At 44.0% G+C, this 25088-nt stretch overlaps 1 protein-coding gene across 1 annotated transcript in view; it reads left to right on the top strand.

Annotated features, from left to right (window-relative positions):
- Window positions 1-394: 394 nt before the first annotated feature.
- The window catches only part of HS6ST1 (heparan sulfate 6-O-sulfotransferase 1), a 197726-nt gene continuing 173032 nt past the window's right edge, over window positions 395-25088 (top strand). The window contains exon 1 of the mRNA XM_075417581.1: window positions 395-1180. Coding sequence (XP_075273696.1) covers window positions 663-1180 — 518 coding nt within the window. The 5' untranslated portion in view covers window positions 395-662. The remainder of the gene's footprint in view (window positions 1181-25088) is intronic.

A 25088-nucleotide genomic window follows, 5' to 3' on the forward strand; every position in this document is an offset into this window, starting at 1 on the left:
ATCGCACCGGCCCACAGCGGCTGCCCTGCCAGCGCCCAGAGCCGGGCGCTTCGGGGAGCCGCAGCCGCCCCGCAGCCCGCCCGCGGGGGCCCGGGGAGCCGAGCCCGGCAAAGGCTGCGGGCGGCGCCGCGCGGTGCGTGCCCGCAGCCGGGCGGCGCGGGGCGGCGGCGGCGCTGTGCATGCCGGGCGCGGGGCGGCGCGGGCAGGAAGCGTGTGCGGCCGGCGGCGGGGGCGGGCACTGCCGCGCCGGTGCCGCGGGGGCTGGGGCACGGCGGAGCGGAGGCACGGCGGGATGGGGTTGGCTTCCTGAAGCGGGGAGGGGGGGGTGGGGGGGGCAGGGGGCTGGTTCTGCGTATCGGTCCCTCTCCGCCCCCCTCCTGCCCCCTCGCTCCCAAGTTCGCCGCTGCGCCGCGGCCCCTCCGGAGCGGCTGGCTGCGGGCTAGCCCCTGCCCCGCTCCCGGCGCTGCCCGCGGCGCGGCGGGCGGGGACAGCGGGGAGCCGAGGCGACCCAGGGAGCGGCCCGCCGCCCCCCGGGGAGGCTTCGCTCCGGGGAGCGGTGGGGGGAGGCGGCTGGCACGGGCGGCCGGGTTCCGCCGCCCGCCCGCCCCCGGCGCCGCCGCCGCCGTCTGCCCAGCGCCGGCAGCCCCGGGAGATGGTGACACATGAAGCGTGCGGGAAGGACCATGGTTGAGAGGACCAGCAAGTTCTTGCTGATCGTGGCCGTCTCGGTGTGCTTCATGCTGATCCTGTACCAGTACGTGGGGCCGGGGCTGAGCCTGGGTTCCCCCAGCGGCCGCTCCTACTCGGAGGAGCTGGACCTCTTCCCCACGCCGGACCCGCACTACGTGAAGAAGTACTACTTCCCCGTGCGGGAGCTGGAGCGGGAGCTCGCCTTCGACATGAAGGGCGAGGACGTGATCGTCTTCCTGCACATCCAGAAGACCGGCGGCACCACCTTCGGCCGCCACCTGGTGCAGAACGTGCGGCTGGAAGTGCCCTGCGACTGCCGGCCCGGGCAGAAGAAGTGCACCTGCTACCGCCCCAACCGCCGGGAGACCTGGCTCTTCTCCCGCTTCTCCACGGGCTGGAGCTGCGGACTGCACGCCGACTGGACCGAGCTCACCAACTGCGTGCCCGGCGTGCTGGACCGCCGGGAGAGCGCCGCCGCCAAGACGCCCAGGTACCGGCCCGCCGCCTCTCCCCGGCCCCGCCGCTGCTCAGCCCCCTCCGCGGGCCTTGCGGCGCGCCGTGCCCCAGCCGGCCCGGTCCCGTCCGGTTACCTGCCCTGCCCTGCCCTCCCGCCCCCGGTACCGTCCCTGGTACCGTCCCTCCGCATTCCCGGGCGAACGCGCTGCTCCTCCCTCCCGCGCACCGGGGACGCTGCCCCCCCGGCCCGGCTGCTGCTGCTCTGGCAGCCTCCGCGGACCCCTCGGCAAGCCCGCGTATCTGTGCCGCTGGCTCGTTGCTAAACGTTTAGTCTTTATCTCGGAACTCGCTTGCTGCCTTTCAGCAGGCGTTGCGCCGTGCCCTAGTCCCAAGCTTGCATTTGTAATCACCTTTGCCTTAACCTGCACGCCCCTTTTCCTCCCGCTGCAGTTGTGCTCCAGGTGCAACTGAGGAGAGGCACACCGGCCCCCCAGTCCCCGTGCTTACCCCCTTGTCTTGCTCGCCTTGTCTGCCTGGTAGTTTTTTGCACATTGCAGAGAATATCCTTTAAACGCTCTCTCATACGTTCCTTGCTGCTTATTTTGATGGGAGACCTAAGGCGAAATCTTTTAGGGAAAGGAGCCACCTTGTAAATGTTCCTTGTGTCTCCCTCATCTGTGCACCAGACAAGAGGGAGAGCCCTCCTAAAGCATCCCTCAGTGCATCCCGGTTCAACACCCCATGTACTTCTGCCCTCTTATCCGCTTACTTCTGTACCTTGGTCTCTTTGTACATCATAAGCTTCAGAGGAATTTTCGGTTTGAAGTACTCTGGTAAAGACAGTGGCTTCTATTAAGACTTCTAAAGATTATGTTCTTTTTAGCTCAATATACCTTTGTGTCTTTCATTTCAGGAGACAGGGTTTTTTAATTTACGACTATTTTTCTAACACCATGCATACCTTCCTTGACATATCAGTGGTTTTATTACGACGCTTTGTAATCTGTTTGCCTTAAAGTTTCATTCTTAAAGGTGTCTGCGATCTTATGCTAACATTTGCTTATGCCATATGCTTTATTTGTATGCGTGTCCTGAATACCACACATAATCCCGTTAGTGAAAAGTGGCCTTTAAGAAATTGTGTTTTGCCATCATTACTGTTTTTTCTCTGCATTTTTTAAAAGCGATTTTTAATCATGCTTCTTTCATTGGAGCTGTGTGCGATTGCTGGGGTTCTTTATTGTCTCTGTCATGGTTGCTGCTGTTTTCAGCCCGTTTCAGTGTTAGTCATCCAAGTACTATGCTCAGATTGCTGTCATGCTGCCTGACCCGCGAGCAGCAAACTGAAGTATGTATCTAAAGGGCTGAGTATTCAGGCTTTCTTGCGGTCCCTTATTTTATTAATAAGGTGCTTGAAAACACCTGTAAGTAAAATATTCTCAGCCCATCTGGTTGCTGTTGAGATTTTGGTGAAGTGTTGTAAGGAAAAATGCACAAAGTTCAAATTGCATTTTAAAAAGCAACAAAAAATTACCTGTTTTGTGAACCTTGGCACTTGGCTAGCAAACCATTAACCTTCTATAAAGACCTGTGTAGTTTTCTGAATTCTCTGAGAGCCTTGTGTGCTTCCGTTGGCAATGTTGTACTGAAATCTGCTGTATGTTCAGTATTTACCTGTCTCATCCCGGTTAGCAGTTGTATTCTTGTGCAAGCACCTGAGAACAGGGCGCTTCGGGTGGTGAAGTAGCAATTAAATTCCGTACTGCAACTCATAGGAAGTTGAGAACCAGAAGCCCATTGCCCCGTCTCAGATGCTTGTGAATAAGATTTTCTTTGTCATTTGTTTTGGAACATCAGGAACTATATGCTTCTTAACTGTCTGGAGTTTTGGATGTGCAGGGAAAATAATTAATCCTGTCTTATTCCCTTGTGTCTCTGCATATCCAGAAATAGTTCTGCTTAATGTGGTCTCTCTGCTTCCCTGAAATCTAAATTAGAACTTTGTTTCCAGCAGTGCAAGAACTATGACGTGGAAGTTTTAGATAACCTAAGGTTTATCGCCTCAGTCTGTGAAACAGAAAACACAATTTACTGTTCACTGTATCCTGGGGACAGTTTTGGTGCAATGAGCAGCTGCTGGTTATTTTGATAATACTGTCCTACAATACTGCTCTGTTGTACCGCAGTCCAGATTAGTAGGCACCTTCTCCAAACTATTGTTTATTTCATGTCTAAGAAAACTGGGAATAAGAGACAGGTAATGCTTGTTTAAAATAAAAAATTGATGGATTTTCTTTGTCAGAAAAGGGGCAATTTTGTATTATATCAGTTACGCTAAGAGCAATATAACTTTATTTCTCCATTGTGAACGTTGGGTCTCATGTAGAAACAGGACATGTTTTTACATAAGGCATATGCTAGAGAGGCTTCTGTTTTATGATGGAACGGGACCATGAAAATCTCTCGCTCTATTTTTCAGAAGAAAAAGCAGCAGCAAACAACCATTCTGTCAGGGTTCACTCAGCTTCTAATATTATCCACTCTGGTTTTTGGAGTGCAGTCTTCAGCTTTTTAAACCGAATGTACAGGCCTCTCTGCATTTGCTACTTCATGCAAAGTTTAAACCTTTGTTCTTCCAACTATATGTTTATCCCCCAGAACAAAGCAGCTGACCTGTGATGACAAATAAATCTGCCTTCTAGTGAATGTTGGAAAGCATGAAGGTCATTCGGTATTGCCCACATGTACAAATCATGAGCTTAAAGCTGTTAACTTTGAAGGAATGCAGTTTTATCACTGCACAGTGCCCTATTGCACTACATTCCATAACCTGTGCATGGTACATAAATTTACAATGCAATTGCTCTTTTTATTGTTTTGCTGTTCTATGTTAGGCTTAATGTTTAGGAGCCCTAGACTGCCAAAGACTGCAAATTTTTTTCTTCTTTCTTTTCTTTCTTTTGCATTGATATAGTAAGCAGTTAAGAGATGGGTGGTTTAGCTCTAACAGGTCAGCACTCTTCCAAAAAAACCCAAAACCACATTCTGCTGGTTCCTGTCCCACCCCCACCCCCCATTCCCACCCCCCACTCCACCCCCAACCACCCCCTAGCCGCCCTCGCCCAGCTGGTGACTTTCCCTGGTTTGTATTCAAAAAGACTTCTGGACAAGCACTTCTTGAAACAAATGTTATGTTTTATACACAGCCAGTAAAAGAAAGAGATTGATTTGTTTGGGGGCTGTAAAACTTGGGACTGCAAGGAACTCTGAAACTGGCAGTGTATATCAGTTAAGTCACTTAGCTGCAGTTCTCCTCGTGGCTTTAGGAGAGGGCAAATTCCAAGATTTGGGGAATGGAGGCCTATTTATTCCTTGCATTCTTAAGCATAAATAACTGCTGGAAAAGACTTTTTTTTTAAAAAAGCAGATAATACTATCATGCGTGCTTTGAGTCATCGTAGTGATATTTCAGAAACCAGAGTCTAAGCAGTTTCTGTGAACTGTTCCCGTAAATTTGTCTCACCTAGAACTGCAAGACATCTAATCTCTTCAGCTGATTCTGAAAAAAAGCCAAACTCAGTTCTTTAATTTGACTTCCAGAATTAGAAAAATCTCTGAAGTGATCCAGTAGTTAACTTGTCCGTCTCCTCTGTTGAAGGACTGAGTGACAGCCCTTAGAGGTGTTGGAAGGGCTCCCTTGTTAGTCCCTGGAAGAAATGTGATGCAGTGCCCTTCTGGCTGCATCCTTCTTCTGGGCTCCCCACACAAGAGCAGAGCTTGGTGTTCTGAAGTCCTCGTGGTAGAGCATGTCATGCGTGAGCTTGACTGTACTGTAATGTGCTGCAGGAACAATAAACCAAATAAATTATGCTGAAGGAATTCTATGTGCTTCCTTTCCTACCTCTGCTCAAAAAAAAAAAGCAAAAAAAACCCAACAAACCCAAACAACCCAGGCTTTGTTGCTTTTTTTCTGGGTTTTTTGTGCTTTATTTCTGCATCATGAAAACGAGAGCATCTAAGCTGACATCTTCCTGAGACACGTCATTCACATGGAAAGAATTTTAAGGCATGCAGCTCCTTTAAAACTATGTTTTGTGCGAGCTGCCTGTTGCTGAGGAGAACCCATGTACTTGGTAGAGTGTTGGGAGGGCACTCTGTGCTCCCCCAGCTCACACGCATGCTCTGCCTTCTGTTATGCTGTTTCAAACACCAGGTAGACTGATTTTTTTTTTTTTTAATGAGCTGCCTCAAGATACTGACTTAGTCTTGGCTTTGTGTATGTGTTTCTGTGCTAGTCTGTCATAGAAGTTTGGTTTCTGAGTTCATCGATGGACAAAAAAGTTTACAAAAGTCTTTATTGGTGATTTTAAAAGGTGTGCATGCTTCTGATTTCAATGTTTTTTTTCCTCAAGGTTTCATATGCTTTAGAAATTAGAAACTTGTAATCCACATACGGCAGGTTAGTAGATCAGTCCAAGTTTTAGAATCACTCTGATAAGCTATTTACAGCTTATGTTTTGGGTTGGTTGGGGTTTTTTTTAAAGAAACAATTAACAGGGCTCAGCAGTTTGTTAGTTTGATTTTTCTGAAGTGTGAACTTTCACAGCTTCCAACCACATATCTGTCCCTTAGCAGGGATCTGTTCTTGATAAGGTTTTTATTATACGTGTGCTTAGGAGCTGCAGAGACACGTTGTCAAGAAACCAACTGTTTGAGAATGAAAGGCTTTACCAAATCATTTTTATAACATGAGCACTTTTTAAAAGCTTAGGCATATCATTCTTTGTGGATCTGTGTGTGCTGTGGGTTTTGAAATACCTGTCAGCAGGGAGCAAGAGGCATTTTTTCCACTCACTCACCAGTTCAACTCAGACTAGTTTCTCTCAAGGACTGGTGGGGAAATATCAGTATAAACCTATTTCCAGTACCCTGGTTCTTCTCTTAAATCCTTAGTACGTGGAGTATTTTAAAGCCTGCTAGTCTGGTATGAAACCTTTTGCACCCAGTTGTGCTCACCCATAAAGCCAGCTTGGTCTTTCAGAGCCAAACAGTTCTGAAGGGCTGGATAGTTTGGTAGTGAGAATCTTTAAATTTGACGTAGTAACTAAAAGTGGCTGAAAGTTGGAACTCTTCAAATAGCTGCCGTGAGTTTGAGGTACTCTGTTTATCTGAGCTGAAGACTTTTGGCTAGTACACCAGGTTTGATTACACTTACTATATTTTTCTTTTGTTGGCAAAGCAAAAGGATGTGTCCTTAGATATGTCCCTGCTTGCGTGTATACTTACACTAACCTGATTTTTCAAAACTATGCATTTGGCTGGGCTTTGTTAATCTTTAAACAAAAGTTGCGTCATAACATAGTAATTTTGGTTTTCTGCTTAGAAGTTCGCAAACACTCTTTACCCAAACCTCCGAATTTGCCTTTTTGCCCTTACCCTTTCCCACTCTACAAATAAAAATGTATCCTAATTCTGAGTAAAACCTTTGATAATCACAATTCAGAAACAGTTACTTTAAATGAGCTGGCTTGAATTTTATTAATGGCTGAACTTGATGCTTTGCTAATACTTCCATCTGAAGGACAGCCTGTAAGGAATGGACCACTGTAAATGCACAGCTAATGTGTTCCACCACACCAGTGTCAGCAGATTTTGGGGGGCTAATTACTTGGAGATTACAGTTCGTAACAGTTTGTGTGAAGCGTCTTAGCCAAACTGATGCCATGCCCTGTTTTCAGGGCTCTGCTGAACCGTCCTGTTTTGTGAGTTTGAAATGCCAAGAAGAGAGCCTGTTCTCTTATCACCCGTTGAGCAATTTAGTGTGCGTATATCTCTTCCAAACTAGTGCGATCTTGACCAGTGCCTCCGTATGAACTTTATGTCGCATCTTGAACGAAACCTGTGATTTAAGAAAATTGGAGTTCATTAGTGCTGTAGGGACTTTTGGTGAGAAATAACGTGTGATCTGCAAGTACCTGAATTTGATGTCGCCTGACAGAACCACTGTAGACTTAGCTGGTGCAATTGGGTGGGACATGCCTAGGTGGGTGGGTGTGGAGGCCTCATCCCTGCAGGAGGCTGGTGAAGGGCTTTAGTTGGGTATTAGGATGTGAACTGGAAGAGGTCGTATTACGTTTTAAGAAAGCACTGCTGGAGGAGATTATGTTATAACTTGGAGATTATTACAATACTGCCTTCCCCCTGGGCCATCTGTTTCTTCTAGCAAGGAGGAAGAGATTAGCCTCCTCTTGTGGCCTCTTCCTTCATTGATTTGTAGGGTTGGGCTTAATGGGTTTGTTCAGCAGTCAGCAGAAGCTTTTGGCTGCCTGTTGTAGAAATTGGAGGAGTGTAACCTGGGACCTCTTTTCTAGAAAGTAATTCAGGATATGCAGGCCTGGAGCTGTTTAAGAAAAATTCTTTGTGAGTTTGTTTCATAGGTGAAATTGATGTGCCTTATCTGAGTCATATTCGTAAGCAATGCCCACGCTTCCGGCTCTCATCCGAGTCCTAGATGACTCCTTGCCAACATGTTCCTAACCCAAATGTTAGTCACGACAGCGACAAGCAGAGCCACAAAGAATTATGATGGAGATGAGGTGGTGGTTGTGGCTGTGGTATTCTAGTTACTTTGACCTGGAAGCAAAGAGTACAGAAAGAACACACCCGATTTTAATTTCAGTTAGGGATGTCTGGCTTATCGAATGTATTGCACACGTTCTGAGTCTCCCTACTGTACATCCTGCTGTCTTTTACAGGTTATGGCTGTTGCAGATCTCAAGAAGGCAGCATGGACAGTTGCCTTCAGTCAGTCGTGGAACCAAAGTCACTGCTTTGTGTCTTTTTATTTTAAACTTCTAGTTATTGGCAGCAACTTGACCAAATTTGTGGCAGTAGTGCTTTAAATAGGTGATACTTTGTCAGCGCACACTTGGGCTTGTGCATGCTTTAGAAAGCCAAAGTGGCAGAGTCTAACTGCACAAAGCTCGTCTTTGTTTATGCTTCTATTTCCAGAAGGTATTAGAGCAGAGAGAAATTTTCCAATATTGACTGAACTTGTGCTTTGTCAAGCAAAGATGAAGCATGGTCTCTAATTCCTAATAATCACAATTGTGATAGCTGCTGAGTCAAGATTTTTTGATGGAGTCTTTCTTACTGGATGTGGATGGAAGGGAGTGCTACTTAAAAATCAGAAGCAAATGTCTTCCTAAACAAAAATGTTAGTGCTGGTGTGATTAAAGAGTGTATGAAGCACAGGAGGAACACAGAGCTGAAGTAGTCTCCATTACAGATTCTCTTGTTTCTGAAACGGTGGTTAACCTTAGAACCAGAAAAAACTCTCTACTTTTTCTAAAGGAATTAAAGTAGAATTGATGAGGAAAAAATAATCACTAGCTGAGATTCAAGGCGACACAGTTGCTGTAATCGCTGCTTGATGTATTTTGTTCACCCTTCTATTTCCGTAACAGAGTACTCTCCTGAAAATCCAGTCTGAGAATCTCTCTGAAGAGTCCTTTGGAGATTATTGCCACAAAGACACAAAGAGCCTTAAACACCTCTGTACTGCAGCATGTCAAGTTTCAGATCTGAAGAGGATGCTTCAGATAGTCTGGTGTGTTACTGCCAAAGGAGGAGCTATTTACCAGTGCATGGCTATTGGAGCCTGAGATGTCTCATGGCTGGAAAAAGTGTTTTCAGGAAAGGTCCATGCAGAGAGAGGTCATCACATGAAAAGCACATTGTGTACTTAATAGGGTTTTGTTGTTTCTACATGTATTAAATGGCATGCAGCCCTTCTCATTGCTGTGCTTAGCCTCAGAAGTCTGAAATACTGTACTGAATGCTGCTTCATCCTTACAAACTGCCGAGTTGAGCTAAGGGTAGGAAATACTCTGAGGCATCTCTGTTGCAATGATGCATCCAGAAAGGATTAAGAAACTCCTGTCGGCCACCTTTAACTGTAACCTGAATTTCTTAGTAGTACTAATTATATAGCTCTTTCACCTGTGTATCTCAAAGCCTCTTATAAAGGGTGTAGTAAATAGCATCTGGTATTATATATGCATTCACAATCTAAAGCAACTCTTAAGTGGTCTGTCTTAAAGCTGGCTTTGACCATAAATCTCAGGCTTAGATGTTAGTGTACAGACCTTTCCTGCCCAGTGACTTGGTCTCTTTCAGAGGCAACTGGTTTCTTAGCATGTTATTAGAACTTTGCTCTGTACTTCCCTTCCTTCCACCCTGTTAATGGTAAATTCTACATAATAGCTCACCTATGTTTTTATAGAGGAAATATTTCACAGTTTCCTGCCAATTTAAACAAGAAAACAGTGATTTGCAATTAACTTTTTATGATCTGACTCTGTGTTTTGCTTCATAACTAATCTCTAGCCTATTAAGCAGAGATTCTTTCATTACACCTCACTGCAGATTGAAATATTATCATTCCAGTTATGGGGCTCTTCTGTGCAAGGGGGGAGACCTGTGGGCTTCCTGAGTCACCTTTGCATTTTTGTTTTTAAAGTATACCAAATTTCCTTTTTGGTTAATGTTAATCGTGAGGTACTAACAAGATAATTTAAGATTTTCTGGCCAAGTAGCATTGCTTAGAGTTTCAAAATGCCTGGTGACTTTTCATTGTCTAATTTCAGATCTGTTGAAGGGGGCCTGGTTTCTGGAGAAGTGCTGAAGAAGTGCTGCCTTATAAAAACTCCTACCACGTATCGGAACCACTCTACATTTTAGCTTTAGTTCTTGGGCTAATTAGGCATACGCATGTGTAAGATACCTGATTACAGGGAAATATTCAGTGTCTTTTGAAACAAGATTTTGTGAAGAGCATGCATTTTTCTTTCCTTTTTTATCTTAAATAGCTTAAAGAAAAAAAGTCTTTTTCCCTTTTTTTTTTCCTCTCGAGTCTCTCAGAAAATGTAAATGTCCAAACAAATACCGTAAAAATAGAATTGACTTTTTTGTTTAAGCTAACAGCTCTTGCTGCTGTGACCCCTGTGCTCTCAGTAAAGATTTTAGTTAGGATACCTGTGACGCTATATCAAAGCGTTGGGAAAAAAATCAATGTCTTATAGCCAAGACAAACAGCAGCAGCATGCTGACTCACCAGTTTCCTGACAGGTTTTGCTTTCCTAGTGGAGATGGGAGAAGAACAAGGAGCACAAGAATCATGGAGTATAATGATAATCAGTCAACCATCCTTTCTGTTAACATGCCCTAAATCATAAAAGACAGGATTACCTTCTGTTCTTTGCCTCTTTCTCTTCGGTTTCTTTCCACCTGTACCTTTTTTTAGGTCTTTGAAATAGAGAAGACAGCTGTGACTTGGGTAGTTCTGCAAGGAGGAAGACTGAACAGATTTATCCTGTCTGCTGAAGCAAGTGCAGTAGGGGTCCTTTAGCTGAAAATCCTCATTATTGGAAATACTTCATCCATTGTGTACTGTACAGGAAGGCAAATACATATATATGCGTAGGAGCCCCTTCAGATAAGGAAATGCCTTAGCATCTTTTCTAGGGGGACAAAACTGGAACTTCTTGTTCCAAGCATCTGAGTAGAGTTTCCATCACTGATCATACTGTTGTGGTTGGTGTTAGTGTGGTGCAGCACAACCAAAATAAATCATCTTGAGCCTTTTGTTGCCCTCAAGTTTTCCTTTGATTTATTTGATCAGATTTCTATATATGTTTAAACATGACAGCATCTTTCTAGTGTATACATAGACTGACTCCAACAGAGCCATAGACCTGGCCGAAGACTTCACCATTATTGTAGTAAGGTCCTGTATTTTTAACAATCGTATTGTGCTACGTGTATCAGGATTCCTACTGTTGCTACCAGTAGCTTTGATTTTGAAATGTAGTATTGCACTAAACACTGGTGACTCCATATTGCCCTTCTTTATTCAGGCTATTATTTGAGCACAGCATTTAATCCTGCTCTTTCTCTTGTGCTTTGCAAACAGGCTTTGTCTGAGCAGCGTGTTATTTCTTCATAATAACTGCACAACGTTTAGTTTCCATCCCGTGAACCAACATTTTCCTCGAGACTGGCATCTTCTTGCGCCTGGATTACTTCAATGCTGCCTTCGTGAACTTCATAAATTAAATCTTCCTCTTTCACTTTAGAGATCTCTTACTGCCTAAGCCTTCTCGCTCTCCTAAGTTACTAGAAGTAGGACTTGAACTCTGAATCAGCCAGTAGTCCCCACTTCCATCACACGTTGAATTTTCAGGCATATTCAGTCACACTTTCTAATATGCCCAGTCTGCTTATCGAGGGGGAATTTTGCTGTGCTGACGTGCAAAGTTCCTTGGTGGTTGTTCATGACTGAGAGCTCATAGACCTGCGCTGCTATACACGTGATGAATGCTGTTATCAATGGAAAAGGTTAGCACTGTTATTTTGATTAGACATCCTCAAAAATGTTTGATGCTGAAGCAGGAGTTGCAATGCTAGGGTCCTTTTCTATCATATGATTCAGTTTACTTCAAGGCTGTGTCATCTTTCCGCAGATGTCCGTGACTTGACTCTTCATCCTGTGTGGTGTGCAAGCCATGGTCAAAGTAGTCGCCTATGCCCAGAAAGTCCCACGATGTGCTCCAAGCCATCTGAGCACTTTTTGGGTGCTTCTGTGCTCCAAGCCATCTGAGCACTTTTTGGGTGCTTCTAAAGTAATCACTTAATAATGAAGTGAAATCAGCTACATTTTCTTAGAATGATAAAATGCATTTAATAGGATGTATTACTCTTTGCTTTATACTCTTGCAAGACATCACGTGCTTTGTTAAGTTAGGGTAAGTCAGAAGAGGGCGAAATAAATTAATTAAGGCTGTGCTTGGGTTTTTTGACTTTCTTTTTAAACCAAGGTTTCTCCTTATAACCTCATGTGATCACCTTCCTCCACCTTTCTTTGTCATGATGTGAATGTACTCCTTTTACCATTCACATGCATGTAAGAGTTCTGAAGCTGAGTAGGCTAGCAGCTTGAGGCCTAACAGGGCAGGAGGTAACCACGAAAACGTCCCGTATTTTCTATATTTAATTTGCAGGCTGCTTGTGATGGAGAGGATGGTCATATTGCAGCAATGTGAACTCCACATGTTACAGAATATGAAAAGAAAAATCCATGCATCTATTTTCAAACACTGGGATGTGTCTTGAGATTTTTTGGGGGGTTTTCTTTTTGTTCTTATTCTTGAAGAGCCGCTTTTTTAATAGGTCAGAGAATTTTAGGTTTGCAAAATGTAACTATGCCAACATCAGGGAAAAAAAACTGTTAATCTCAACAGTCACATTTAACATAGTCAATACACTCAAATCTTTTGAGTGAGGTATTACCGTCTTAGGATGAGCCTCTTAACACTACTCAGAAAGGGTTGTTTTCATGACTTTTCCTAAATTGGATGAAGCTGACACTTGTTGATGCAGCCAGTCATACGTAGCAAACACATATGTTACAGAAATTCAGAATTAGCCAATTGCTACTTTTCAGCAGTTACACTTTAATAGCCAGTAACCAGTTTTCAACCCCAAGTGTTCAGAAGTCAGTCAAGGTCCAAGCAGACAAGTGCGCTAGCAGTTTCTATGAGAGCATCATTTTCTTTTTTTTAAGAAAATACCAGCCTCAAATGTTGAAATGATAAACCGGAAATCACCGAATGATACATGAGTTTTGATTTTAAAAAAATAACCCTGTTGGCTGTTTCTAGTAAGAGAGAGCTAGCTATAGGTGATTTCTTACTTGTGACTTGGATATGTCAAGAAGGAGCTGAAAAACAGCTGCCGCAGTTCTGTTAGTATGGACTTGGGTTTGGTCATACGTCGTGAGGACTGATGTGATTCCCACCAAAAAGGGAGTATCAAGAAGTTGTTCAATGGCAGGAGGAGTTGTACTTTAGTTCTGGTTGTAAAAGGAGCATCTGAGGTTGGGAACAGAAGAAAAAATGAGATAATCAGTCCCTAACTGAGGAAGAAGAAAAAAGAAGAAACCGCATGTACCTTGTGCTGACTAGGATTTTCAGGTATTAGGTGGTTTGTTGGTTACCAATCAGGCTTTTTGTTAAGTAACCAAAAAGCCTTTGATCTTAATGAAGACATAATTTCATTTTCTTGCCTTTCTTTCCACCAAATTTCTTTGCCTTGGGAGTTCTGTAGGATTTGACTCTGAAACTGTATGTAATTGTTTAAAGGAATAATACCGGACTACAACATGCAAGAAAAATACTTGGAAAGTCTAGTGTGAACAAATGTAGTATGTGAGACAACTAGCTTAGTAAATTTTACAGGCATTTGTCCCTGGCTTCTGAAACATATTTAGATCTTTAACTGGCAACTGCCAAGAATATATTTTTATAATACGATTTGGGCAATTCCTTGGAAGAATAATTTGGCAAGTTCTGTGTGACTTTTTAACTTTTTCTGGAGTATGTTAGCTGCCTGGAGACAGCTGAAAAGGTCGTGGATTTGCCCTCAGGTAGTCTGAAGGCTTTCCGTGCTGGGACATGCTGCAATAGCAGCTTCTGTGATGTAGCGATGCATTAAAGAAGAAAGGTGTCTTTCCCTGAAAGCCTATTCAAAGCCCAGGGGAGGTCTCAAATCAGAATTAGTGCTTTGAAAAGGGTTAACTTTCATTGGCTGTGATACAGAAGCTTTACACATCCTTTCAGTTTTTGCAGTTCGGGAAACAGGTTCCTGTGTGATAAGCTAGCAGCGTGGTAAATGGGTGGATCAGCGTGGCCAAACGTGGTGTTGCGTGAGGGAAAAGAATCCCATGTCCTTGCTGCCTGGAGGTGGCTGGCTTTGCCTGTCCTGGAGTATCCCGCTTGCTCAAGCGAGGCCTGAACCCTATCGCTTTCACGGGCCTGTCGGGCAGGTGTCTGTATCTGTCAGGTCTTCCTAGAACTTCGTTTTCTCAGAAACATTCCTGAAGGTTTCTGTGGATTATGCTTATGCCAGCAGTTCTTATCTAAGTGTTAAGCTGCCTATGACAGCAGTTCCCGGGAAGAAATATTCCCATAGCTAGCTGAAATGTTTCCACGGTGCTTGTAACAGTAGCTGTCAGCAGGAGAAATACACTTGTTTTGTCTGAACCGTTGAGATTGGTTGATGAAAACAGTTTTGTTTACTCTAATAGGATTTTACCAGCTGGAAAGCAGTAGGAAATTATCCATCCCATTTCCATCCCAGCAAAAGGCCCGGCCAGGGGTGTGGAAGTTGTGTATTCCAAAAACTGGATCGTTGCCCATATTACTAGGTACTTCGGGGAAGCCTGCAGAAACTGTTCTAACCCTGGCTGTCTGTCCCGGCTTGCTCAGGCAAGTTTTTGTGTTTGTTTGACAGTGCTGAGACTGGGTTATGCACACTATTTGCACAGCCAGCTTTTATGCTGCTAAGCTGTAAGGTGATACGTGCCTGGGGGGGTGCTGGGTTTTCTAACTGTTCAGCACAGGTTTTCTGTTCCTCCCAAACAGATGAGCTCTCAAGTGCAGGGGTTGTTTCTCTCATGGAGCCGGGGGAACTATGCGTTGTTCCCCACTGCCTGTCACCAGAGCTGTTAGAGCTGCTCCATTGTGACTGGTGCAGGACAGCAGCGTGTGCAGGAAGCAGCACCAGCAGCACACTCTTCTGGCGCATAAAGAGGGAAGATTCTTGCTATAACTGGATTTCAGTTAGTATTTGTGAGCAGCCCAGGCATCATCTCTAAAGGCAGCAGAGAACTTTGCCTCATTTTCATATCCGGGGAAAGTGCTACTCACCACCTGACCTGAAGTATTTTAACAACAGTTATTCTTTATTGTATTATCTGTTGTACATATGACCGTGGAGCTCTTTTGAGATAGCCTGGCTTGCACAAAAATGGGGAAGTGTTTGTATCCCATTAGTTTCCCAGTCATGAAACCAGAGATGACAAATCCGTTACCTGTCAAAAGTCTGTAAGGGTGATTGTTCTTGAAGAGCATATACACGGGATGTGTATGTGTGCATACTCTGTTTCTTCAAATTCCTCTGCAGTGTAACTGTAAGTCCCTGTACCGTGCTGAGCTGGGATGTTATGTGTTCTTTTTATAAATGCAGAAACAGAGGCAAAGGTTAAACTGCTTGCCATGGGATACACCAGGGCACCAAATCTAGGATTACAGTATGTGCATGTTGGGTGCTCATCCCTGTGCGGACACCAGTAAGTTATGCCTCACCGCAAGGAGTGTTGTACGGTACGGTCTGTCCTGCCTTGGGATCTGCCGAAGGAGGGAGCTTGGATGGACTGTGTAACAAGGTAACCGTGAGAAGATTTCCTGTCACTCAATCAGGTGCTATAAGTAATGATCTTCTAAATCAGTTTTCTGAAGATCCTGAAACAAATGCAGAAGTAATCTTCTTTCAGACTGTCCTCAAAATGACTGCTTCCATTGGGAAATAACTTCCCCTGAGGCTTTCTCTCAAAAGGCCTTCTTGATGAGAGCGTTTTCTTCCTTCTGCTCTAGCTAGCATTGGAGGGGGAGGACTTGACACTTGAGGTGTAGTAGGACTATAATGAAAATATAAATCACAACAGGAAGGGTGCAGCTGCAACTTATAAAACTTGCTGGATGATCAATAGTTTTTCCTGTATACTGCGTGGATAGCAGTTGGCTATGATAAAGCACTGGTTGTCAGTGTAACACCCAGCTGGAAATCTTGCAGAAATTGAAGGATGGATTCTCTGAACATTTGGGAGATGTGGGATGCTTGGTCTGCCAAATACTTGAGGCAGGATGAATCCACCCCTTTCCTAACTAGGATATTTCCTGACTTCTGAAGTTATTTGGGGATTGTCATGAGCAGTCTGTTTTCTGGATTGAAGCCTGGCCAATCCCGAATCTGGAAATAACTGCTCATGAGAACAAAAAGAACAGTTATATTTGTCAACTGTACTGTTGTGGGTAAGGGAGATTTAGAGACTCTTGCCTTGTGCAGAAAGAATCTGAGAACAGCTTTCTCTTATGGAAGTCAGTAGAATTACTTACATACCGAGGAATTTATATGGCACTCTGCTCCTTCTTTTCATGGGAATATGTGTTTATGTTGGGATGTTTGTGAAAGTTTAAACCAAACCAAGTTAAAATAGATGCATTAAACTCCAACAGGATGCTATAGCTGTATGAACCATGACATCCTGAATTATTCTGAAAATAATTTTGTAATCTGTGGGGAAAAAACACCAAGCTAGTGTAGATTGGAGCCAGAGCTAGAGAATTCCGAAGGTTTCAGCTATTAAGTTCTCAGATACTTCAGGATTTACTGTATAGTGCATACTGCTGTAATATCCCTGTTTCGAAAAGAAAAACTCTTTCATGTGAAGTGGTCTCTCTGGGGTCAGTGAGGAGAGAATATATGAGGGGAAATGACTGGGCGTTAACAACTTCCCACAGGATAAAGCACAAACAGTCCCCCCTTCAAACAGATCCAGTTACTGGGTGTGAGTAGGAACTCTGAATCTTAGTGGATTTCTGCAATTAAGAATATAGGCCTCGTGCTCCAGAAAATAATTAAGCAAGTGTTTATAGTGATGAGGGAACTCGGAGTAGGAGCTGGTTATGCCAATTCATTCTGGTTATTGGCCTTTCTTCCCCCTTCCTATTTATAACTAATTTAAACGTGACTAACAGCTAAAGGGAGAACTACGCTACATGTCACATAATCTTTTTGGTTTTTACCCTGCTTGATGATGCAAGTTGAAACAAAGGCCTCGTTGTTTAAGTTCCCTTTAAACTCTACAAAAGTTCACGTGCCTCTAAGCCTTGCCTTTAAATCACACCTCCAAGCCTATATGGGAGAGCTACAGGCAAGTTTTGAGAAATTTATTCTTCATTCTGTTCAGCACACAGCTGATGCTGTCACAGGAGAGGGAGGAGGAGTATGAGGAGGAGTATGGTACTTGTAAGTGCTCTGCTTGGTTAGAGGTGGGGGTGGGAGCAGTGCCTTGAGGTCATGTAAGTAGTTAGCTGGAGGCTTTTGCCCCTGGGTCACTACATCGATGCAGAACACGCGTAATGTGCTAAAAGCTCATATCCATCTGGTCAGTACTTTCAGTGCTGCTCTTAGGTGACAGATGTCCCCTCTACAAATGCAACTGTCTATATGGCACTAAAGAGACCCCTGATTCTTTTTTAGTCTTAGTTGAGCGTGTGAGATTGAATGAAATGGAGGAACCGAGCTATGTGAATGGTCAAGTCATTCATGATGTCGTAAGGCTTCCTCTGATGATTTCTCACTTGATCAGCTAGCCTCTCTGCCATCCCAGAGGGCTTTTCTGCTCTCTGTAAACAAAATAGTGATGGTAGAGTGGGACACACGTACAGAATATGTCACTGCTGTTGGAGCATATTTAGAGCAGTGTCAAAACTGCAATCGTGACCACCACAAGTCATCTCACTTCAGTTCTGTGATACAGGGAGTATCCACACTTGTACCCAAGTGGACCTTGGATACAAGGATCAAAAATGTTTAACTTCAGCTCACTCAGGTTACAAAACTTGCCTCAAAGGCACACAAAATGGGGGGTAGGAGAAACCCGGCCTTTGAAATGAGACTTGTGGACATAGTCACAGCGGGATTCACTTCGGTAGCTTGGGCAGGTACCAGGTGCTCTTATTTTTCCTTTGCTTTGTAATGGCACTGTGCAGCTCTGAAGAAGTTTTTATAAAGACAATGAATTGTAAGCTAGCCCAGGAGACAGGAGCAGCTTTCCAGTATCAGTTGGCAGGAAGACAGAGACGCTGCATTAGTACCAGAAGTAAACATGGATCTGGGTTTTAAATATGGAGTTCAGCTTGCTCAGCATTCATGTAGTTTGTAGTTTTGGTTCCTGTTTATGTCTAATTAGAGTTCCCCTTGTCTGGGAGAAGGGAGGTGCCTCTGAAGTGTGAGCTGTTAGGGGTATGACTCTGTTAACAAGTCAGAGCAAGGTGAGGGCGTGGATTGCTGGCAGGTCATTGCTCTGCTCAGCCTGCCTGGTGCTTGCTCCTCTGCCATGCTGAGGTGCAGAAATGGGTGAGCTGCTTCACGCCTGCTGTGCGACAAAAACCCGTCCGCAGGTTTCATGGCATAAGTGGCGTGCTGTAAATTGACGTGATAACGTAACTTCAAATATTACGATATTAAACCTGTTGTGTTTAGATTGAGAGGAACTACAGTACTACAGCTGGTTGCCTGCCTCAGAGGGGGAGGTTAGTGAACATCTTTGCCATATTCTTGAGTCAAAAATATTTCCTGTTTCTTTTGTGTGCAACAGCAGCCATTACTAGAGGTAGGAACTGTGCCATCAGTGTCAGGAGATCGGGTACAAATGTTGTGCAGAGCCTCCATGCATTTAACTGTTTCGCACATACTGGAACAAACGTCCTTTTACTTTTTATTAAATTTTTTTTTTCTTTTAAGCATTTGTTGCCACCTCCCCTTCACTCTTCATCTCTATTCCTCTGTATCAGGAAAAAAAGAATTGTAAATGCAGGCACTCAGCTAACTCTGAACCTGAGAAAGATGGAATTGGTTAATTTGGCTGGAAGCCACAGAACTAAGTGGAGCTGTCATAGGATTCTTACCCACTTAGGAGGAAAGTCTGGGTTTAGTTTCAACAATTTAGTAATGAAATTCAGGCACGGATAACAGTTGCGGTTCGTGGTCTCCGGAGAGGTACACTGAAGGACTTCGTTTCGGAGCTGTTGCGGCAGTGAGAGAGCTCAGAGCTGGGCTGTGGCTCATCCAGCTGTTGGGAGATCTGGTGTTGCGCCGAAGAGCGCTGTTGTAGCATTGATCTAATCTGGAGTGGACAAAAGAGGACTCATGTCTCTGACAGAAAAAAGGGTTGGACTGTTCGTGCAGACTTGTAGCTCAGAGCAGTTGGTTTCACTGGCAACAAGACAGAGGCTCTGGTGTAATTAATCTTTGTCTGGCCTTCTGAAGCAACACTGCTTGGGTTTGTGTGCTGCATCCGATTGCATCCTGGTGGAAAAGGAAGGCAGCAAGAGGACACTGGAAGGTACCTTAGTTCACTGGCAAAGAATCTCCATTTGCCTTCAGGCTTTCTCTGGCTTTATGTCACGTGGCTTCAGTGAGATTGCATTGTTAATTAATTTGTAGGGTGCAGCCTCAGACAGGTTGGTTCCTGGGTCTGACTAGTCCACATCTGACTTTGTGTTTCCACGAAGGGAGAGATGTGGCAGATGTAGACAGTTAGAAGCTTTGACAGGCACCATACACATTCCAGCGGTTCTGAAAAAGCAAATTTGGAACAGTGGTTTTGAGGAAAAACCTTCTTGTCACTTGTTGACCTTCTTTGAGAATTGCTGTACATGAGCAGACCTCTGCCCAATCTCTAAGCCTTTTCGCCCTGTCCTTTTGTGGTATATAGGCATAAGCTTTAGCGTGATCAGGTTCAGCAGCTCTGATACCTGTTTCCTGTGCAGTCAGCCCCAGCAAGAAGCAAAAAGGTGTCCTTCAGACTTCAGAAGTCTGGTTTTCTGTTCATTGGTTTTTTGAGTAAAGGAAGAGATAGTGATGCTCTCAGTAGCAAGATTCTTGCTTTTTTTTATTTAATTGAGGAATTTGAAGGGGTAGAGTAAAAGAGCATGGCTTATTCTTTTGTTTCATTTTCCTCTCCTTCGGAGAACAGATGTTGGAGTTATGTTTATGTCGTTCCAGTGCTAAACACTTGCCTTGACTTAAGCAGCAGCGTTACTGCAAAAAAAGAAAAAGAATGAAAAGTTTTGTGCTGTGCCACAAAGCACGTATGAATTAGTGCAGAATGTTCACTTGCATTTCTAAATTTTGGCAGGAAATGAGCCAGGAAATGCTTTATTAGAAATCTTCTCCAAGGAATCTGTAATGGCACAATTTAATTATGTTGGCGAGGGACTCTGGAAAGGTACTGGAGCTTCCCTCGAGCGGTGACAGCATATCTATATGTTTTGCCAGTTGTTGCCTCTTGCCCTGCACACTGACATTTCAAGAGAACAGTCGGCGTTTGCTGAATGGGAGCGTGGACGTGGAAATGAAATAGAGCAACATTTTCAACTGCAGCGCAGTCTGCTTTGGCGTGCAGCACACTGCCTTTTCCACAGGGATTTGTGTGTGCTGTGAAGTGGACTGGACTGGACTGAAATTAAGCATTTGCAACATTAATTGTAGTGTCTGCTGTATGAGTCTGTTTATCCATATAGAGATGCATGTAATGACTCATATTGTTCTGAAGCTTTTCTGCATGCTCTCACCCATGAACAGTTCAAACAGTGTACAGAAAGCATCACCAGTGCTGTGATAGCTTTCACGTTCTTCTGCCGAACTCTCCTGGTGTCATTCGTCCTATCAGAACCCAAGGGCACAAACTGTTTCAAAGGTACCTCAAATTAAATTGGTAGGAATCTCATAAATTTGAGTCTGGTCCTGACTACTCTTCAGTTATAAACATTTATCTCTGTTGTTGCTAGGCTGTTAACAAGAACCGCAGACCTAGGGTTTAGTTTGAGTAAGTGCAGTTTGAACCTTAGACATAAACACTACAGATAAGCCTACCAGCCTAAACAGAAATCAGACGTGCAGTTCCTTCCGAGGTATCTAGATGCCTTGATATCTTTTCTGCAGGTAGCCTGCCAGTTGAGAATTGAGAGTTGTTGCTCCCTTTCTTCTCTTGAAGGTTGTTCCCTTACCTGTATTACAGGATTTCATTTTTCAGTGCTACTCTCCTACTTTCAAATGTTTCTCTTGCTGCTGATTATAACTTCACCCTCAAAAGGGGGTCATTCTACAAGACTCTTGCGGGACATTGCTGTAGAGCAAACCTGATCCCTGTGCTGCTCTTCCCATTGGACCTGAGTTAAGGTCCTCAAAGTTGACCTGAACTAGTCATGGTCTGAAGTTGGAGACTCGGTAAGACTATAAAGGAGAAGTATCTAACAGTGAATTACAAGTTCCCAGATCTTTCTTTTGCACTATAGTACATTGACATGAAATAGCTCAAGTCTGCAATGTTCCACTCTTGCCACCCTTCAGAATAGAGTGGCTGCAGGGAAACTAACTGTTGGCAGTGGTCGCAGGCCCTTGCTCGTTCCTGAGCTATGCCCAAAATCTGTTTGCGAGATCATTGACTGGCCCAGACCAAAATCACACCAAGGGCCAGCAGTTAACAATGCAATAGAGGCATGTTCTTAAGGTGCATAATCTAAGTGTGTGGTTTCTTTCCCCTCCTCCTCCTCCCTGCTTTATAGTGTCCGTCATCTGCAGCGCATATTTAAGGGATTGAGAAGGGAAGTGCCTTGTTAGCTTTTTGGTATCCCACGCTGCCATGTGGCTTTCCTGTACCTAACTGGGAATCTGCAGAGAGGCTAGTTGATGAAGGAGGTAGCCATCTGTTGGAAACTGGAGATGACTAACTGAAGTGGAAGCTGGGATTAGTGTTGCCATTCTTTTTCTAGTTCTACCTTTCCCTAGAAGGAAAATTAAAAGATTGTAGCAATTCTAGAAAACTCTGAGAGTGGGGTGTAGGGTTTTATTTCGGAGGAAGTAAATTCTGCACGAAGGGGCAAAGTTAGTGTTAACTTTTGCAGTCCAACACCACTTCTGAGGTCTGGGAATGAGTTTATTTTCCCTGACTTTGAATGACTCCTTACTGCTCTTCCTTATCCAGGTGAAGGAGCGGCAGACTGGGCCTTCTCCATGTCCAAATCACAAACAAATTGAGAAGTCTTGATCTTTTTTTGAAAACAGCACGGTGGTACAGTCTTCAAGTAAAATTATAATAGGGCATGAGAACCCAGGATGATCACAGGGTTGCTTAATCACCACTTGTTAACTCTCCAGCAGGCATGCCTGCTTCTTCCTTTGCTGAAATGTCTGTGAGTTTGGAACAAGGAAAGAGGAACTGGGCAGCTGTTTGCAAGCATTCAGACTGTTTGCAACCCTCAAAAATAGGAAACTGGCCTGTGATTTCTTTGGGTTTTGTTTGTTTTTCCATTTGAAGGAGGAAGAGGAACACTTTATATCCTGCTCTGTGGGCAGCATCTGTATGGCGGGTACACAGAGTCCTCAGTGGAGATCAGACCGCTATGGCACCTCACAAGCACCGAGTGACCCCGTAACACGTGCAGAGCAGTAGAAAGCCCCTTCCTGCTCCATCCTTTGGCCTCTCGGGAGGCACAAACCAATATCCCATTGTCATCCCAGAATGGGAACTCCAGCGCCAGGAAGGATAATTCTCACTGCCTTTTCTCACTGTTTTAGTACCTGTGTTTTTATAGTTGTTTTGGAAAGAACTTTCATTTTATTCAGGTCTCTCCAAGCAGCACTGGTGCGTTGATAACTGAAGAGCTGCTTCTCTCACAAGTGTTTTAATGAGATACAGTGCAGTATGCTTGTGAGGATTGCAAACCATTTGGTGTGGGTTCTGTGTCTGTCTGGACTTCCTTGAGCTTGTATTTACAGAGTGGGTTTGATTCAGCTTCACCTTTAACTGGCCCAAACTGGGTGTATTTTAGCTGAAGCCAGTGATGTAACCTTGCTGCAAATAAGGAAAGAACAGAAGGGCATATAAAAAGAGTTGATTTTTCTGGGGCACTAGATCACACTAAATTCCATTCGTCCCAGTGTAACTTTGGTGGAGTTCAATTCTGGAGCCATCCTTTTCGGCCCTTCTAGTTTAGGAGGCAATAAGGAGCATGACTGCCTGGCACCGTGGAGCTGCACAGCTGGCACCTGCCTAGTTACTGATTTCTTGAAAGCTGTGCCTAACAAAATATTTTATGACATCCAATGATCAGTGCAAGTACACAGTAAAAATCCACTACATTTATTTTTATTTCTAAGTCGTAAAAAGAAAAATAGGCACATTATATGCTGTGCATATATATAACATACATAAAAATGTGTTTAAATGGGAAACGAGCAGCTTTCCTCCTCTTTCCTAGTGTGCTAATGGTTGTTCACTCTTCGCTTGCAAAGGACCGAAGGTCCCGAAACAAACAAGGAGGGGGAAGAGGAAAAGCTTTCCTAATAGAAAGAGCAGCGTTTGGTGCCTGCAGCCATGTCTTGTTGTAAATGTAATCTACTCATTTGTTGTCAGTGGAACAAAATTATCATATCACCCTTGGCTAATATTTCGATTACCAAATGGGTGAATATATGCAGACTGTAAAATGAGCTAAGACATCTACACGTTCCCTCCTGGAGAGCATGGAAACAGGAAGCCTAATTCAGAGTCGTGAACCGACGATGCAGGAGCTGATCCAAACCATGAGTGCTTTGGTGGGATTCACCCGAGAGTGGCAAGCTGCATCCGTAAGACAGAACTAAATCTTCTCCTGTGGATGTTGTCACCTGCTGTATGGTCTAGTGGGGAGTCTTTCATACTGCTTGGAGGCAGAAGCTGCTCTCTGCCTGTCTGGGGGCAAGCGTTTTCCAAGCCTATGTCAGAGAAAACCTGTTAAACAGTCGGTGGTGGCCTTTTAAACAGTGCCTTTGCCTCAGACAGTTTGTTAAAATTTCTTTGCTTCCTTTCTGCATGTATCAAAACAAGGTGATGGTGAGCAAAATGAAAGTAATTGTGTATTTCCTACCTCGTTCTGAAAGTCTGAGTCAAGAACTGTTGCTCTCAAAGTGCACCGAGACTGCACGCGGGTCCCGGTCTGTAGCTCCGTGCTGCAGAGCCCCGTTGCCCTGCTTGCGGGAGCGGCAGCGCAGGGGCCCTGGGGCTTGGGCGCTCGTTTGCGATATTGCGAGCAGTGGCAGCGAGTTCCTGAAGAGGAACAAAAGGCGTGCTGCCGGTCAGACGTGGAACTGATGTCTCAAAGAGTTTATGGCAATTTATAGATTGTTAAATGAGGTCAAAATAATCTTTCTGTTGTGTGATAGAACAAGTAGGGTCTTGCAGAGAATAGTAGTGATAGAACAAATAGGGTATTGTAGAGAATAGTAGTGACAGAGGCTCAGACAGATCTTTAATCTTAAAGAGATTAAGTTTGGGCCTATTTTACTTATTTTATGCTTTGCATACAATATTAAAAATTACTGTGTTTTATCTTAGTTTCTTAAAAAGTACACAAGTCTAATGTAGAAAAATACATAAGTAGAGCTAAGAGATATCATTTTGTAATGACAATAAAGTGACAATTTTTCTCTTGAAAAGAGGCATGAGAGACTATTGCTTGCTGGGCACTTTTAAGCCACTGTTCCCAATTATCAACTTAAAAAAATTCTCCTAAACTTCTCCTCTCCTTGCTCTTCTGTGGCATTTTGGAGTCTTTGCAGTTTGGAAATGAATACATTAGTAGTGAGTTGCAGTGAATAATTTAATTTATATTTTTACTACATTTTCCTTGCTATTCATAGGATATCATAAAACATGCAGTTTAACTTGGTGATACATTTTTAGGCAGAATTTCTACGGAGAATAGGCTTGGACTTACGCCACCAAAATCACAGTAAGCTCATGTTTTTTCCTGCCTTGGAAGGCTGCTGAGTATCTCACAGAGCCAAGCCCTTAATAATTGAAAATCCTGGATACATAGGTCAACTTTTTTTTTTTTCCTTGCTTTAATTTCCTTTTCCTTTTTGCTGTCTGAAATTGCCACTTCTTATTGTCCAGTCTATCTTTTGTCAATCAATTTTACATATGAAAGTGTAAAATACCACTTATTTTTATGTATAATACTCCGAAGGGAACAGGACCCATGTCTTTCCTATTCCAGTAAAGTCCTAGCTTAACCCTTTAGGCTTTTGACAGGTGTTTCTGAGTAGTGAGCAATGTTAATAGGCAAGATTGGAAGCTCTTCTGTGGAAGGACAGGCTAGGTAACTCACAGGTGATTTGTGTTTGCCTGCTGCATCTTCCCTACAGGCTTTTGTTCTTGGGGCATTTGATTTTTCTACAGCTAAAAGATCAAGGAGAAAGGCTCATTTGAGTTC

This window comes from Opisthocomus hoazin, chromosome 4 (assembly GCF_030867145.1).
Source record: "Opisthocomus hoazin isolate bOpiHoa1 chromosome 4, bOpiHoa1.hap1, whole genome shotgun sequence".
Lineage (NCBI taxonomy): Eukaryota > Metazoa > Chordata > Aves > Opisthocomiformes > Opisthocomidae > Opisthocomus > Opisthocomus hoazin.